Source organism: Phoxinus phoxinus (assembly GCF_949152265.1).
Source record: "Phoxinus phoxinus genome assembly, chromosome: 17".
Lineage (NCBI taxonomy): Eukaryota > Metazoa > Chordata > Actinopteri > Cypriniformes > Leuciscidae > Phoxinus > Phoxinus phoxinus.
In genome coordinates, this window is record NC_136892.1 from 9,816,407 (window position 1) to 9,830,740 (window position 14,334).

General features: G+C 38.5%; 1 protein-coding gene across 5 annotated transcripts in view; it reads left to right on the forward strand.

Annotated features, from left to right (window-relative positions):
* The window catches only part of klf8 (Kruppel like factor 8), a 64,940-nt gene that overhangs the window by 23,284 nt on the left and 27,322 nt on the right, over positions 1-14,334 (forward strand). The window contains exon 1 of one of the 5 annotated variants that reach the window (XM_079585545.1): positions 13,705-14,106. The exons of the other annotated variants lie outside the window; for them this stretch is intronic. Within the exon in view, the coding sequence (XP_079441671.1) occupies positions 13,840-14,106 (267 nt within the window). The 5' untranslated portion in view covers positions 13,705-13,839. Of the gene's footprint in view, positions 1-13,704; positions 14,107-14,334 lie in introns of those variants that run through there. 5 annotated transcript variants of the gene reach the window in all.

Sequence of the window (14,334 nt, forward strand, 5' to 3'; positions counted from 1 at the left end):
AAAGGGCTAAATATGAATGTGTTGCCGGCAATGCATTGCCTAATTAGAGACTGCAGCTTGTACTCAACTAGGACTAACGTTACTGAAAACTGTCATGAACATCCCATGACAAGGAGGGGGTCACATTTGTTGTGTGCATTTGTAACTGTCTGTTTATTTGTTACTGTTGCACGAAAGTATGTTCTGAAACTTTTAAAGGGTAATATTGATATCTAAAGACTAGCTGCTATAATTCCTGTCACTATCACAAAATAACAGCCTAAAGAAAAACAGGATGTTTAGCATCCCAGCACACAGCAAAGAGGTTATTTAGGGGTTTTTTGGGGAAATGGTTTACCAAATTAACATTTATATGTGATGGCCTGGACAACGATCATTGTTCAAAAATATAAAATATATTTCACAGCAGAATGCAGTGATTGGTCAATCACAATCAAGTATTTTAGGGAGCTGTGAGTGTGAAATTATATGTATTAGACTTATTATTGCAAGATACTTGGACACTTTTAGATGTTTTATATATATGTATATGTATATATATGTGTATATATATATATATATATATATATATATATATATATTAGAATAATCAGCCTGGCCAATATATTCATCTGTCACAAAGATGCATTGTTGTTAAGGTAAATTAATGGTCAGTTATAGCAAAGCCTTGGACAACAGTCATTATTCCAAAAGATTTGACTGCAGAATGCAGTGATTGGCCAATCAGAATCAAGTAGAGGGTCTCATTTATTAAAAGAAAAACAAAAACCATCCAGCTTATTGGATGTGATCATCCCAATATGCCTAAATGTCTTGCCGATATAGCCTATTGATCCATCTCTATAAAGACGCATTACGGTGTTGCACATTTGAAGCTACTCTGTAGAGCAATCTGTAAGTTTAAAAGACATAATTCATATAATGTACACCACTTTTTGCCTTTAATATCTTCTGTTGGTGTGTTCTGCACTTGAGCTCATTTCTTTGGAGCAGCGTCTCCTGCAGGAGCAGTTACTGAAGGAGTCAGGGAGGTGAGTGGACTGAGGCGTTATCATTGGAGGAACAGAGAGTGCTCTGGGCGTGCCAGACAGCTGGTAATCATTAACATCTGTGGACAAACTTTGGTCAAAGTGGTTTAACACTCATCTAACCCTCTGTAGGTCTCAGCCTTTGGGTTCTGTCAGGGTGACATCGCTTCAGGAGGGTGTTCTAGGTTGAGGCATCCATTGGCAGCCTAATCAAGCCTGCTAGCCAGGGGGTGATGTAAAGTGTATCTGTTTTTAGGAGTTGAGACAGTTAGGGACTGTCACGGTCCAAGAGCACAGTTATTTTTAGGAGAAGGGTGCAGTCGGCCCTGGGTGTGACTGAGGTTGTGTTTTTGCAGGGCGGCAATGGTGCACGCCTAGCAGTTCCTCTCACTCCCTGTCTTAAATTGCCTCTCGTGTTTTTGACTGCACTTCAGTCACACCCTTAACCTGTCCTAAAGCTTAGCTCTAAAATTGCAACACCAATTAGTCAGTGTTCAGGTTTGTGTAAACTTGATTCAGTATCACTCTTCCTCCCTTAGATATTTCAGGTAAGTCAACAATATTGTGTAGTGCCTCAACAAACATCACATGCTTTGTTGACCATTGCCCCCTCTTAAAAAGCCCATTGTCTGCCCTATTGTCAAGAATGTTAACCATATGAAGTTGGAGCTTCTGACACCTTTTTAGGCCTTATTCTGAATACAGTGCAGTGTGTGAATACAGATACAGGTGGAAAAAGTCCAGCATGTCTTTTATGATCCACTAATACAAGGTCATAAAAGACTCTCACACTGTCAGGTGTAAAATCCCTTTATATTCTTAACACCCTGCAGACTGGGGTCAACATTACACCTGCTGATCTGAAGGTCTTCCTGTTGTTCACTGGTTTGCTGTTGTGGTGGATGAGTAGTAATCATTGGTATAATATAAATAGTCTTTTTGCAGTTTTAATTAGTCATAAGTGAAAACCTTTTTTTTGTGAAGCTTGTATTTCAGTAAATATTCAGCATTTCAAGATAGGTTGAACATAAACATTAAAGTCCCCCTGTCATTAATTCTATCCCTTAAAACTCATCTTTGATCACCAAAATGACATTTCAATGTTTTTTTCCTGTGAAAAAAATTATTCATGCCTTAAAATAGCTTGAATGTAACTCTACACCCTTGTTTCATTTAGTAGCCTATACCACAAATATGCAAATTAGCCCCGCCTCCACTCACCCAGCTTAGAGATCCACTCGCTCAACTTTTACTCAAGTTACTGTAAACTCTGCTCAAAGGTATCGCTCTATACAATTTTGGGCACATAACGCCGGTAATATGATTAGCCTTTTTGCTTGACTATGTTATCAAACGGCTAATAATGTGTTGCTAATGTTACACAAACCATGTTCCCGTTTGCCGTCTCATAGAGTCTCAGTCTGCCTTCTAAAAATCAGCATCCTTTGAAACGCTTTGAACATCATAGAATGTCAGTGGAGAAAGGCATAGTTAATCATAACATCATAATATACATAATTCACTCGCTATATTGTTAAATGTACATGAGAAGAAAGAAACACCAGCGATTTCAAACCGCGTTTTTGAGACTGTCTTTGGTTCACTGCAGTTTTAAGGAGAAAATACTCTGCAATGGTGTTGACTTATGCATTTGCACATGGTTTGTCTGAAAGCATATAAACAACAATAAAAACTTGATTTTCACCACAGGCGGTCTTTAAGTTGAATGAATGTAGTATTTTAAGCCCGAAGTACGCACAGTTGAATGCACAGCCTTTCAAAGTATACTTTTCGTTTTTTGTATGCTATTTGTTTGGAGGTCAACACATGCACACTAGAAAGTTTCATCCTTGTCCAGTGTATTTTTCTCCAAAATTCTGAGTGTTAAAAAATGTCTTTGTACTTGTTTAAACTAGAGTTGCCAGTGTCTTTTAACCCTCACACAACACAAGTGCTCTTCAACTTCTACTATAGCAATAGTTTTTCCATGTTGCGTCCGTTACTGGAGCGGCTGAGAAGTGTCCGCTGATTATACAGTACGAGAGCGACCTTATGGAGTTTGTTTTGACACGTGAGACTTCGCTGCACAGATTGGTACACTTCAGATGCAGATTTAAAACAGTCAATGAAACGATACAGTACTACACTACAGTACATGTTGTCATGCCATTATGAAGCAATTAATTTGTTGACTAGATGTAGCATTAGTAGAGAAAGAACTGCAGTATGTTTGCCATCGAGACTGAGAGGACACTAGCATTACTTCAAGCGGTTAAAGGGGTGTGACAGAAACACATGGACGTCTAAACCAAATGTTTAATGTCACGATTGTTACCATTTATTTGCATTAGTTTATGTCCAGCTGGTGACTTTTATGCATTTGTTAGCCAGCCAAGTTGTATATCTAAAGCTTTGTAATGTGAGAAAGTAAATAGACAGAAACATAAACAAATCAGAAATATGTACGATTTCAGTTCTTTAAAATTGTAACACATTTTGAATGTACACACCGACGGCGGCTAGCTATGACTCAGTAGGTGGTTCAAAATCCTGCCGCGCCATTCATATGGTTTACCATTAAATTACATAATATTTGTTCCAAATCATTGTTAATGTGTGCACTGCATAATGACTGGAATATTGTGCATTAAGCTAAACGTTTGTCTTTCTGTGGCTTTAATAAATTGCAATATAGGCTGTCATATATATGTATATATAAATTAAATATAAATTTTAATATTTGTGTTCTTCATTTTAGAAGTACATTAAATGTTTATGGTTCAGTACAATTTTTTTTATTTTTTTATTTTTTTGCAATACAGTTCAGCAGTATTTTCATTTGAGTGTTGTTTATTTTAATTTAGCATCCAAATAAAAAATTATCGGTTGATTCATTGGTTATTGACCAGTGCGGACCTACCTAGTTATCGAGTCACAAAATTCTTTAGCCTGCTGACAGGTTTTATGAGGGTTTTAGGCTTTCATGTTTTTTTTTTTTATGTTCTTAAGAAAAAGAAACCTTAAATTCTCAAGGAAATCACAAATGATTGAATCCATTTCAATGTCATCGGTAGAAATGACAGTTCGTTAAATGCAATAAGTCCTTGCTTGAGCTCCAAAAATGAAATTTAGGACCATTGACTTCAATATTACCATCTGCCCCTCCATTTAGTTCGGTTTCTCAGGATCTTGGTTTCTAATAATCTATATTTTACACTAATATCCACCGTTTTCAGCTCACTGATTGTGCACACGGTACATTATTCGACTGAAAGGCCTCAGTATTGAGTTAATGAACAAAGTGGACACATTTGAGCTCGTGTTTTTGGTCCTCTACTTTTAACATCAATGAAGCAGAGTTCACAACCCTTTTTACATCTATAGTGTGACATTTTCAAGTGATGAAAAATTATGTATGTGAAAAATACATTTGTTGATGTCAGCCAAAGAGTAAAGTCCTTTCAGAGTTGGGAAATTTATTACTTTTTTCCAATAACAAAATATGACCAGAAACATGAACTAATAAATTAGGCCTATATAAGGATGAACTGGTACCGATACTATTACAGATAGTTGTATTAGTACATCTATTAACTAAGCGAATTAAGCCATCTAATATAATTTTTATTCTTTTGGTCTCTCAACCCAATATTTGTAACAATTACAAATGCAATGAAAATACAAGTTTCTGTATTGCAAAGTACATAAAATGAAAACTGGTACCCGTTCTGGAAAAAGAGGTATTGGTGCATCCCTAAAAGTAAATGAGATACATTTTAATTAAATTTATTTTTTAAATAAAAACAAGATCAAGTTCAGCTAAAGCCTTGATATTGTTCTGACTTCTTTTTTAGAGGTTGTGTAGGCTATATTGCTGGTGGCGAAAGAAACAAACGTACCTTTGATGTAACCAAAGAAGGTTTTTTTTGTTTGACTTTGGGAGCTGTCTGAAGAGGATTCGGTTGTCCGAGAGAGCAGAGGAAGTGAGACACCAGCATACTGGCTGCAGGAAAAATAAGACTTGTAAGAAAGAGGTTAAAGGGGACTTGCAGCATTATGTAGTTTAGCTCCCAGACCTAAAAGATGTAAACCAAGTTTGAGGTTAGGTTTTGGATGAGTGGGGGCTCTGGGGTGTGTTTGTGTGTATGGTATGGGACTGTAAGGACATTGTCCATGTCTCCCCAGATTAGAGCCGATGTGACAGAATGACCCCCTACCATTGCAGCACAATCATTAACCAGGGAAAGAATCCCGTCCCCATAGCAACCCCTGCAGTTCTGCCAAACTGTCTGCAGTGAAAAAGAGGGAGCGGGGGTGGGGTGCTCAGGGTGGGGAGGGTGTGTCTCAATGTGTGTGTGTGTGTGACTATTGATGCAAGCCATTGCTCAGAATGTGAAAATTACGTGATTTGGAAAACTAGCTGCGAAGCTTTGTTTGTGTAACCGCCTCTAAACAAATGCAAATGATGGACATTTGCATTAGTCTTTTTACTGTAGCATAATTATAAGGAGCGAGGTGAAAATGTGTCTTTCTCGACCACGTTCTTCCAGGGAAGTGAAGGCTATCCGCTCAGGTATGAGCTTTGGGAATTGCAGCTTGCCCCTATACCTTTAAAGTTGACATCACCAGCTCTTTCTTGCTTTGTTTTTCTATATCGGTGCAGCTCTGCAGCAGAGATGAGCTGCCTTACAGAAAGATAGAAACTTCTTCCTTCCTGTCTTCGGTGCTCGTCTGCTACACAGACATTTAATGGCTTGAGACGAGGTGAAACATTGAGGTTTACCCATTGGCACATTTGAGTGATTGGCGTCATGTGAAGAAACTTTATTTCTGCTGGTATGCAGAACAGACCTTTCTTTTTTGAGGAAACGAACTGGAGGTAGAGGAATGAGGTTTGGACTATTGTGCGTGTGTGTGTTTTAGGGTGGGGAGGGCTATGAGAAGTAGCAGCAGAGTTTGCGTCAGAAGGGTGTGGTGAGATAAGGGCAAGTTCACTGCTATGTGACTGTGCCAACCATGAAGAGAAAGTCCTACTTGTGCACTTGTTTGAATATATGTGTAGCTAATATATTCACCCAGCCATCACTGGTAAAAAAAAACAGTAGACCCCAAAAAAACAATTATGTCATTATTTACTCTTTATCATGTTGTTCCGAAATCCAAACCCTTATGATGTTAGTTTTTTAGAGGAACACAAAGACGAATTCTGAAAAACGTTCAACCACTCTGTCAAGCTCCAAATAAGACCAAAAAGAAGGATCTTAAGGTCCTGTTTACACCTGGTATAAGATACGTTTTGGTTGATCGGATCCCAAGTGGATGATGCTAAATACAGGTGTAAATGGGGTGTAATATTTGTCCACTTTCAACTACTTCCAGGGCTATTCAAAAACGCATTAGACTGGATTGCTTTCGTAGTGTAAACGCTAAAGCACTGTTAAAAAATATCCTTTTTAATTTACGGTTACAAAGACTGGCAACTGTTGTTTCCATAATTTACCATAAAAATACTTATTACTTATAACCGTATATTTTATTAAATATGTTAATATGACAACTTAAACTACCAAATTCTGCCTTTTTACCTTTAGCTGTTCATGAAACATGGTCAATACTTGTATATAGCCTAGGTGCTGCACAGAGTCAAAAGACTAAACACCATCAATAACATGCATAAGGTAAAATATTGCAATAAACATGAACTAAATAACATAAAATGTAGCACACACTGACAACAAAAATAAGAAACAAAATGGTTACAAAATGCAATCATATTTGGTGTAATGCAGGGGCTTAAATGTCCTTTTACTGTAAATTATATGATAATAGTTTAATTATAATTCATAGTTTTTACTTGCAAAAACCATAAATTTGACAGTATGTTAAACCATTTGCAGTTTTTCACCGTAAGGCAACTTACCGTTAACCAATTAACATGTTTTTTATTTTTCTGTAAAAAATAAAATGTACAATGTGTGGTCGAATTCATTCAAACAGCCACAAAAGATCGCCTACTGACCCTACATAAACAGTATGGGAAGCGTGCTAGCCAGACAGGATTTAAACTATGTTGGCTGAAGACGCTAGTTTGGTTTGAAGATGGAAAACGAACCAATAGGCTATACTATTGTGTAATAGTATAATGGATGCATGCATTCGGTCTTAAAGTGACAGCAGCCAAATATTCCTGCTACCATCCTGTGTCATTACAGATAATCAAAGAACAAAGGAAAATCGCTCACTGATCTTGACAAATAACTTTTGTAACTAAGTATTAATCTATATTTTATTTTATATATATATATAAAAAAAAACTATGCAGTGTTTTTTTACATTTGATTTCAATTTCTGATCTTTGTTCAGTTGTATTTATTTGTGCTATATTGATAATTTGTTATTGTATTAGCAACTGACTGTACACTTGTCTTAAATAATGTTTGAAATGTATATTAGTTTAGTTTATTAGTTAGTTGTTCTTTAGGCTGCTGATTTTTTTTTCATAGTAGGCCTGTTCAGCTGCAACAGAACATTTTGCAAAAAGACACAGAATAAATATGTTTGATATCTATGTTTGCCTCTTTTTTTTTTTTTACCATATTGGAATCAACTGTGAATCGATAAGCATAATTGGATAAGGAATTGGAAACTAAATCTAAATCGCTAAAATTCACAATTGATACTTAACCCTAATTAGAGCAGAAAAGAAAGCTGTTCTCCGAATGCTTTTCCTTTACCCATACATTTACCCGCCCAAAGACACTCTCCTTGAAGAAATCAGGAAATAGCTGGTTGAAAGTGGACAAAAGAGAAACACCAGGTGTAAATGGGTCTATAGACCAAAACGCATCTTAATACCAGGTGTAAACCAGGCCTAAAAGTAGCACTGTGTTCCAAGTCTTCTGAAGCCAAATAATAATTTTGTATGATAAACGCACTTTCCCTTCTGCCAAATTAACCGCACAAGTCTAGATTGCAAAATGGAGTGCTAATGCTATTTAACACCCTTTGGAATTATTTTTTAACATGTTTTGTGGCCAAACCTCATTAACATCAATGACGCCGTGTTTGATTTGAGAACTACTGTGGAGATGCTCAGTAAATAATTAATTTTAAATTGTGGTCTGTTCATTACAAATATCTATCAAATGGCTTCAAAACACGTTAGTGTACAAGTCCTGAGCTTTCAAAGTAGTAAATAATGACAGAATAATTTTTTTGCAAGAACTATTCCTTGAAATGCTTTTTGCTATTAGAATTCTCTGAAATGCATTGTTTTAGGGTGATATGTGTTGAAATGGAGTCGGTTGCCCCTCTTTTAGACCTTTTGTAGCCCAGATGCTCCTACTTCAGTCATCCAGTCGGCCTTGACTTAATCAGGTGATTCTCTATTGGTCTCGACTCTCACCTCAAAAACTCCTTAGTTTCTCTTTTCGGTGCTCACTTCCTCTGATTTCATCCCTCAGTAGACTCCTCTGAGGCAGGGCCTCAGTTGCACACAGCCCTTTTGTTCCAGCACGACTTCTGTGCGTGAGGGTGACATGACTCTGTCTCACACATCTTGCAGTAGAGGAAGGGTGGAGTTGTAGGCAGCCAAGAGAAGAGACTTCCCTCAAGGCCAGCTTCTACGGTCTCTTTTTTGGGACGACACAGGCCTAAAGAAACCTCATACTGAATCTAACGACTTCCTATTTTGTAATCAAAACATGCGCTGGTCCAAAAGGAATTGGCTGACTTTTTTGTTGTTGCATTTTCTATGATGTTTTTGCTCTACAAAGTTTTGCAGAATAGATTTAACATGCACCGTTGGTCACTTGACATAGAGGTCAAACAACCTCATTCGGTCCTTAACCTCCTGTCCTTAAGGTGCAATCGCATTTACCATTGTTTTGTGAATTTCTGCATACAAAATCCAGTCATTTCAATAAGAATCCACACAATAAAGAGTCCTGATCGTGTCAGGGCAAATCATTTGCCCATTTTTTGGGGGGGATTTTGGCGATTTTGCCAAAATGTAACAGCACCTTTAGTGGGAAGTGTTGTCTAAAATAAGCTGCAAAGTGGACCAGACTTTATGACAATTTTCAAAAGTCTGGCTTTATGAGACTAATTTCAAAGTACTGTGGTATTACCATCTGAAACCATCACCGGTACCACAACTGTACTTTGAAAGGGCATAGTGCTGTAAAGGAGAGAAGCCCGACACACAGGGTGGTCTTTGGCCAAAGGGAGGCGATGTATCTTTAAGAGGGTAAAGGAAAGAACCAGAGGGTAGGACAGAGTCCTTGCAACATAGTGTGTGTCACAGAAACCTCTGCCTGACTACACACCCTACGCAGCTGTGACCTTACATGTGTAACCTCCCCTTCTGCCTCTTTTCTCTTTCCCTGTCTCTCTCACTCTTTTTCTTTCTCTTCTTTCGCTCTTGGACCGATGAGTTGATTACATGGAGGGACGCAGTGACAGCACTGGCTGGTACACAGAACAAGATGTGCCCCAGGCCCCAACAGACTGCATTAAAATTACACTGTTCTGACATATTTAAACGGCAGCGGAAAACATGTACACGTACACACAGATCTGTACATGCAAATACAACCATAGATCTTGTTTTCTTGACAAAAGAGTAGTATTCCCCCCCCCCCCAGTGATGTACAGGCTGTCTTCTCCAATGAACACTAAAGGAACATCTCATTTGTTTTCGTAGTTGATCCTCGAGCACCTTATTTGGCAGTGCATGGAGTTAGTGGAGCGACTCTGAGAAAAGCAATATCAAAGTAAGTTTACTTGTCAGTCAGTTACTCTCTTAGAGGTTGGTTCATTTCACACTCATGCCACAACTTATTTGACAGAATTCAAGAATTACAACATATAGCTTTACATCATGTCAAAAATGACAACTGCTCAAAGTTCTTGCATGTAAGAAGAGCTTGCATCCTAGCAAATAAAGCTAGTATGGAGACTTATATACTGTTTCTTTGCATGCAGATGACAGTGGAGAAAGGTATAACGGTGCAAGACCGAGAGTGAGCACATAAAACAGTTCACATAAGCTTTTTATAGAAACAAGAGAGGAATTTAGATGTAGATGTTTGACATTTTAAAGGCCTGATGAAATTGCTCATAAGCAAAGTTTACTATGCGGACATATTTCCAATTGAAACAAATAATCAGGGTGGAACATTGGAGGGTTTTTATATAAGAAAATAGCCTTTAGCCCATGTAACAGCTGTGAACCACGGTGTGCTACTTGCTATTGCTAATTTTACTTGACAGAAATGTGTATACTCCACTGAGTGCAAGATGAGTCATCATTATTTTTGGTCTAGAAGAGAAAGACATGCATTTTAAATGTGTATATGTAATAAGTTAAAAGAAATCAAGATATATTAAAAAAATATATATATCTGTTAAATGTTCATTTACATTAGCTTATAGGTGCATCAAAGCAAAAATTTATAAATTTTGATGTTTTTACATAGCAACATTCTTTGGCAGATTAAACATAACCTGTTGGTAAATTTACATATCGGAAAATCAATCTTGTCCTGTTATATAGTGTAAGTAACAGTCTTTAGGGAAAGATCTTGCTGAATGGAAATGAAGTAGATTTAGAATTTATCTTGATTTTCATATTTTTCAAATATGAATATGTGAGAACATTCTTTGTTCAAACCAGATTCATACACCTCCAGCTTGCTCCCGAAACACTAAAGTGTGTCACATCAATCAACCAAGCATTTTACTTGACTTCCTTTAGAAGAGCTAATATTAAAAAAGCACTGTCAGTGGAACTGTGCAAACTAACAATTGGAAAGAAACATGCAAACTAGTGTATACCAAAATGTATATGCAAAAAAAAAAAATGTGCATAGTTGGGTGAATTTATACAATAATACTAGTTAGAGCAGTGATATGTCTTTGGTAAAATGTCGGGAGATGGTGGTTATGCCATATCCTGTTTTATTTAGATACCCGTTTATCAAAACTGAAAAGTAGTCTTGGATTGAATTAAATTTCGGACATGGATTTAACAAATCTCCTCTTAAACTCGGAATGGGTTCACTCTTAAATTCACTCTTAAACTCCACCTCCACTTGCCTCCATTATCAAGAGAAAGAGTGGGGCAGCTCTTGCACTTTGGAATTTGGGCAAAGGTTTTGCTTGTGTACAGTGGTCAGAGAAACTTGTAACACAACAGCAGGGTAGATGGAGAGGCCCTGCCTTCCCTCCCCGCTGTTAGGAAAACTGTCCCACACCACTCAAGAGAACAACACACACCTCCCTACCCCCTCTGTATGTACTACTTCTGCACCCTCTCAACCACTCCTCACAGGGGGGTCCAGTCGGGCCTAGTCGTGGAATGGAGCATGAGCCAGCGTCCAATCTCTGGTTACATGATTGTGCAACATGCGGCTTTGAACACCCTGTCAGCCCTTCAGAGCTGAAGTCCTTTAACTTCCTTCTCAGGGCCTCATGCTAGGACCAGCCCCTTTTGGTCCTAGTAAGCCTCATGGTTTTCTGTTATCAGATTCATCATTCTCAAATAGAAATAGGGTTTATAAGGTTCTGCTGACCTTAGATCCTCTGACATGCCTCAGTTGATGGTCAAGTTTGGAGAACTGGGATTCAAGGTTTGGAAGCTCCTGATATTTTTCTGGAAGTGCCCAAGAGATAATGTTCCTTAGCACTAGGGCTGGGCATGTGCTGCTAACTATTTCTTCAACAACAACTGGTTTATGCCATGTAGATTATAGGTTACTTCTTCACCCAACCAAGTTTCAGCACTTCCTTTTAAGATCCTTAAAATCCCCCTGTAATCAATAATTTTATCCCTCAAAACTCATCTTTGATCACCAAAATTATATACTTGAAAGTGTTTTCCTTGTTTTTTTTTCATGCCTTAAATTAGCTTGAATGTTACTCTGCGCCCAGCCTCATTTAGTATATAAAAAAGGCAAATTAGCCCCACCTCCACTCACTCGCACCAGCTCAGAGATCCACTCGTTGACTATCACACGTTGATCTGATTGGTTACAAGGCAGTTTGTGATGTCAGAAACACCAGCGATTTCAAACCGTGATTTTGAGACTGTCTTTGGCTCACTTAAGTTTTAAGGACAAAATACTCAGCAATGGTGTTGACTTATGAATTTGCACATGGTTTGTCTTAAAGAATTTTAAAAACGCCACATAGACATATAAACCACAGTTAAAGCTTGATTTTCACCACACGGGGACTTTAAGAAGAGGAGGATTGTTTAAGGTAGAATTTCTAAAGTTGTTCAAGAAAGCCAATAAATCCTAAATATGAGTACTAAATAATGACTTTCTTTGGAGAAGGAGGGGTGGACAAAAGGGTGTGTGTGGTGAGCAATGCAGTCCCAGGCGGCCACTCTACCCACGCTGCACTGAGGCGGGGACTGGTTTGCCACGGGGGCTTGGGAGCAACTGAGTGAGAGAGAACGCCATGACCCAGATTGTGATGGTTCTCTCCTCCTCTCCCCCTCCACCCCCATTCATTCTCTCGCTTCTTCACATCTTTTTCGTTCTTTCATTTTTTTAACTTGATTCTCTGCCTCTGCTATCCTCTCTACTTTGTGCTTTCCTCTCTCTAATCCTTGATGTTCCCTCTCGGTAATGAGAGCCCCCTCCTCTCTCCATAACTTCCTGCTGGGGTATAGAGGGACTGGGGTCACACCCACCCCACCCTCTTTTATTCCTGGAACTACCCTCAGCACAAGCTCCCTGGGGAGGATTTACACACATGTATACGCACACATACTCTGGTAATGCTTCCTCACCGATATACATCATCATCTCTCCAAAGGGTTTGCCAGTGGACAAGTACTACTCTCAATCATTGAAGTGCTCACATAGTTTTATATTGCCGGAGCCAGTCTTGTGTGTATAACTTGCAGACAGTGTCCAAAAGCTACTTTTTGCCAATAGAATAGCATTGAGAGAGAAAAAACTTACTGGCCATGAAATTGATTTTACATTATTTTCTTTTAGGAATTTTTTTTTTTTTTACAAATATTTTTATCCTTTGGGATTGGTATTATTTAGCTGTGTTCTTCCTTGCATATTAGTGACAGTGCAGCTCATTGTGACTCTTGAGATGAGCCATTCTCTGTCATCTAGTCTAGCTGCAACTAAAACAAAAACATAAAGACATTATATTTTCATCTTGGTGGCTCTATGTGTGGAATATTTCTTGTTCAAAAGGAGTTTGAAAAAAGAAAACCTTAATAATTTGATAAATTGACACATAAATTGATGATAAAATCTTTAAGACAAGGGTCATCAAGGGTTCCATGATGGATGGAAAGATGTGTTGTGCAAGACCCTATGCCCTGCAGAGACCCATTCCCCTTGGACAGCAAACCGATTTCATTGGCTTAGACAACTTTTTATGGGTACATTATTCAGTGCCTAATTAGAAATAATAGAACATTTACTGTGTATTTAGGTTTAATCTTAAAAACTATTTTCCCTTTCGTTGTGGTTCTAGTTTACTTAAGCAAAGGACAGCCTATCATTCATAACATTTGTCTTAAATGTGCCAATTAAAGTCACTGGCCATGTGCAAGCACCACAATTTTATTTACTCACCAAAAGCCACTTAGTGAGTACCTTTCGGACCCTGTTTACAGACATTCTGCTCTCGTTCCGTTTGAATGAAGCATTTGTTTTCCAGCTATCTCAGACAACATTAGCCATCAGAAGACATTTTGTTCACCGTGCATGTGTTTGCTGTGTGTCCGTGCCAGGTTGAGAGGAGGGGCACATTGAGGACGGCCACACCCCAGCTTATGGGGGGCCACACCTCTTTGTGGAATCCACTGCAGCTGGGTCACATGACCCCCACTCCCACCCCCATGCCTAAGCATTACCACATTTCTCCCTCTCTCTCCACTAATACTGCTGCTCTACTCTGTGAGACAGACCTCTTTCCCTTGCTATTCAGTCTTAAAGAACTGGGTGTGACTGCTCTGCTCGAAGAGGGAGGCGACACAGGATTGCTGACTACTCCCTGCTTGTTCAGTTGTTCTTTCTCTCATCTTGTCCTTCTCCAGCTGGTCAGTCTTTAGAACCATCTCTTAAACCATTAGAACCATTTTTTTTTTTTGCATTTCTCTTCCTTGAGGTCTTCCCATTTCTGTGATTCTCCCTCCATTTTCAGACATCCCCCCACATCTGATTGACCTGTACTTGATTTCCAATCATCTCTTTTGTTCCTTGATGTCTCTGTGTCCTCCTCCCCCAACTACCTTTAGCTTAAGAGAGAGTAACTGTCTTCTAACTCT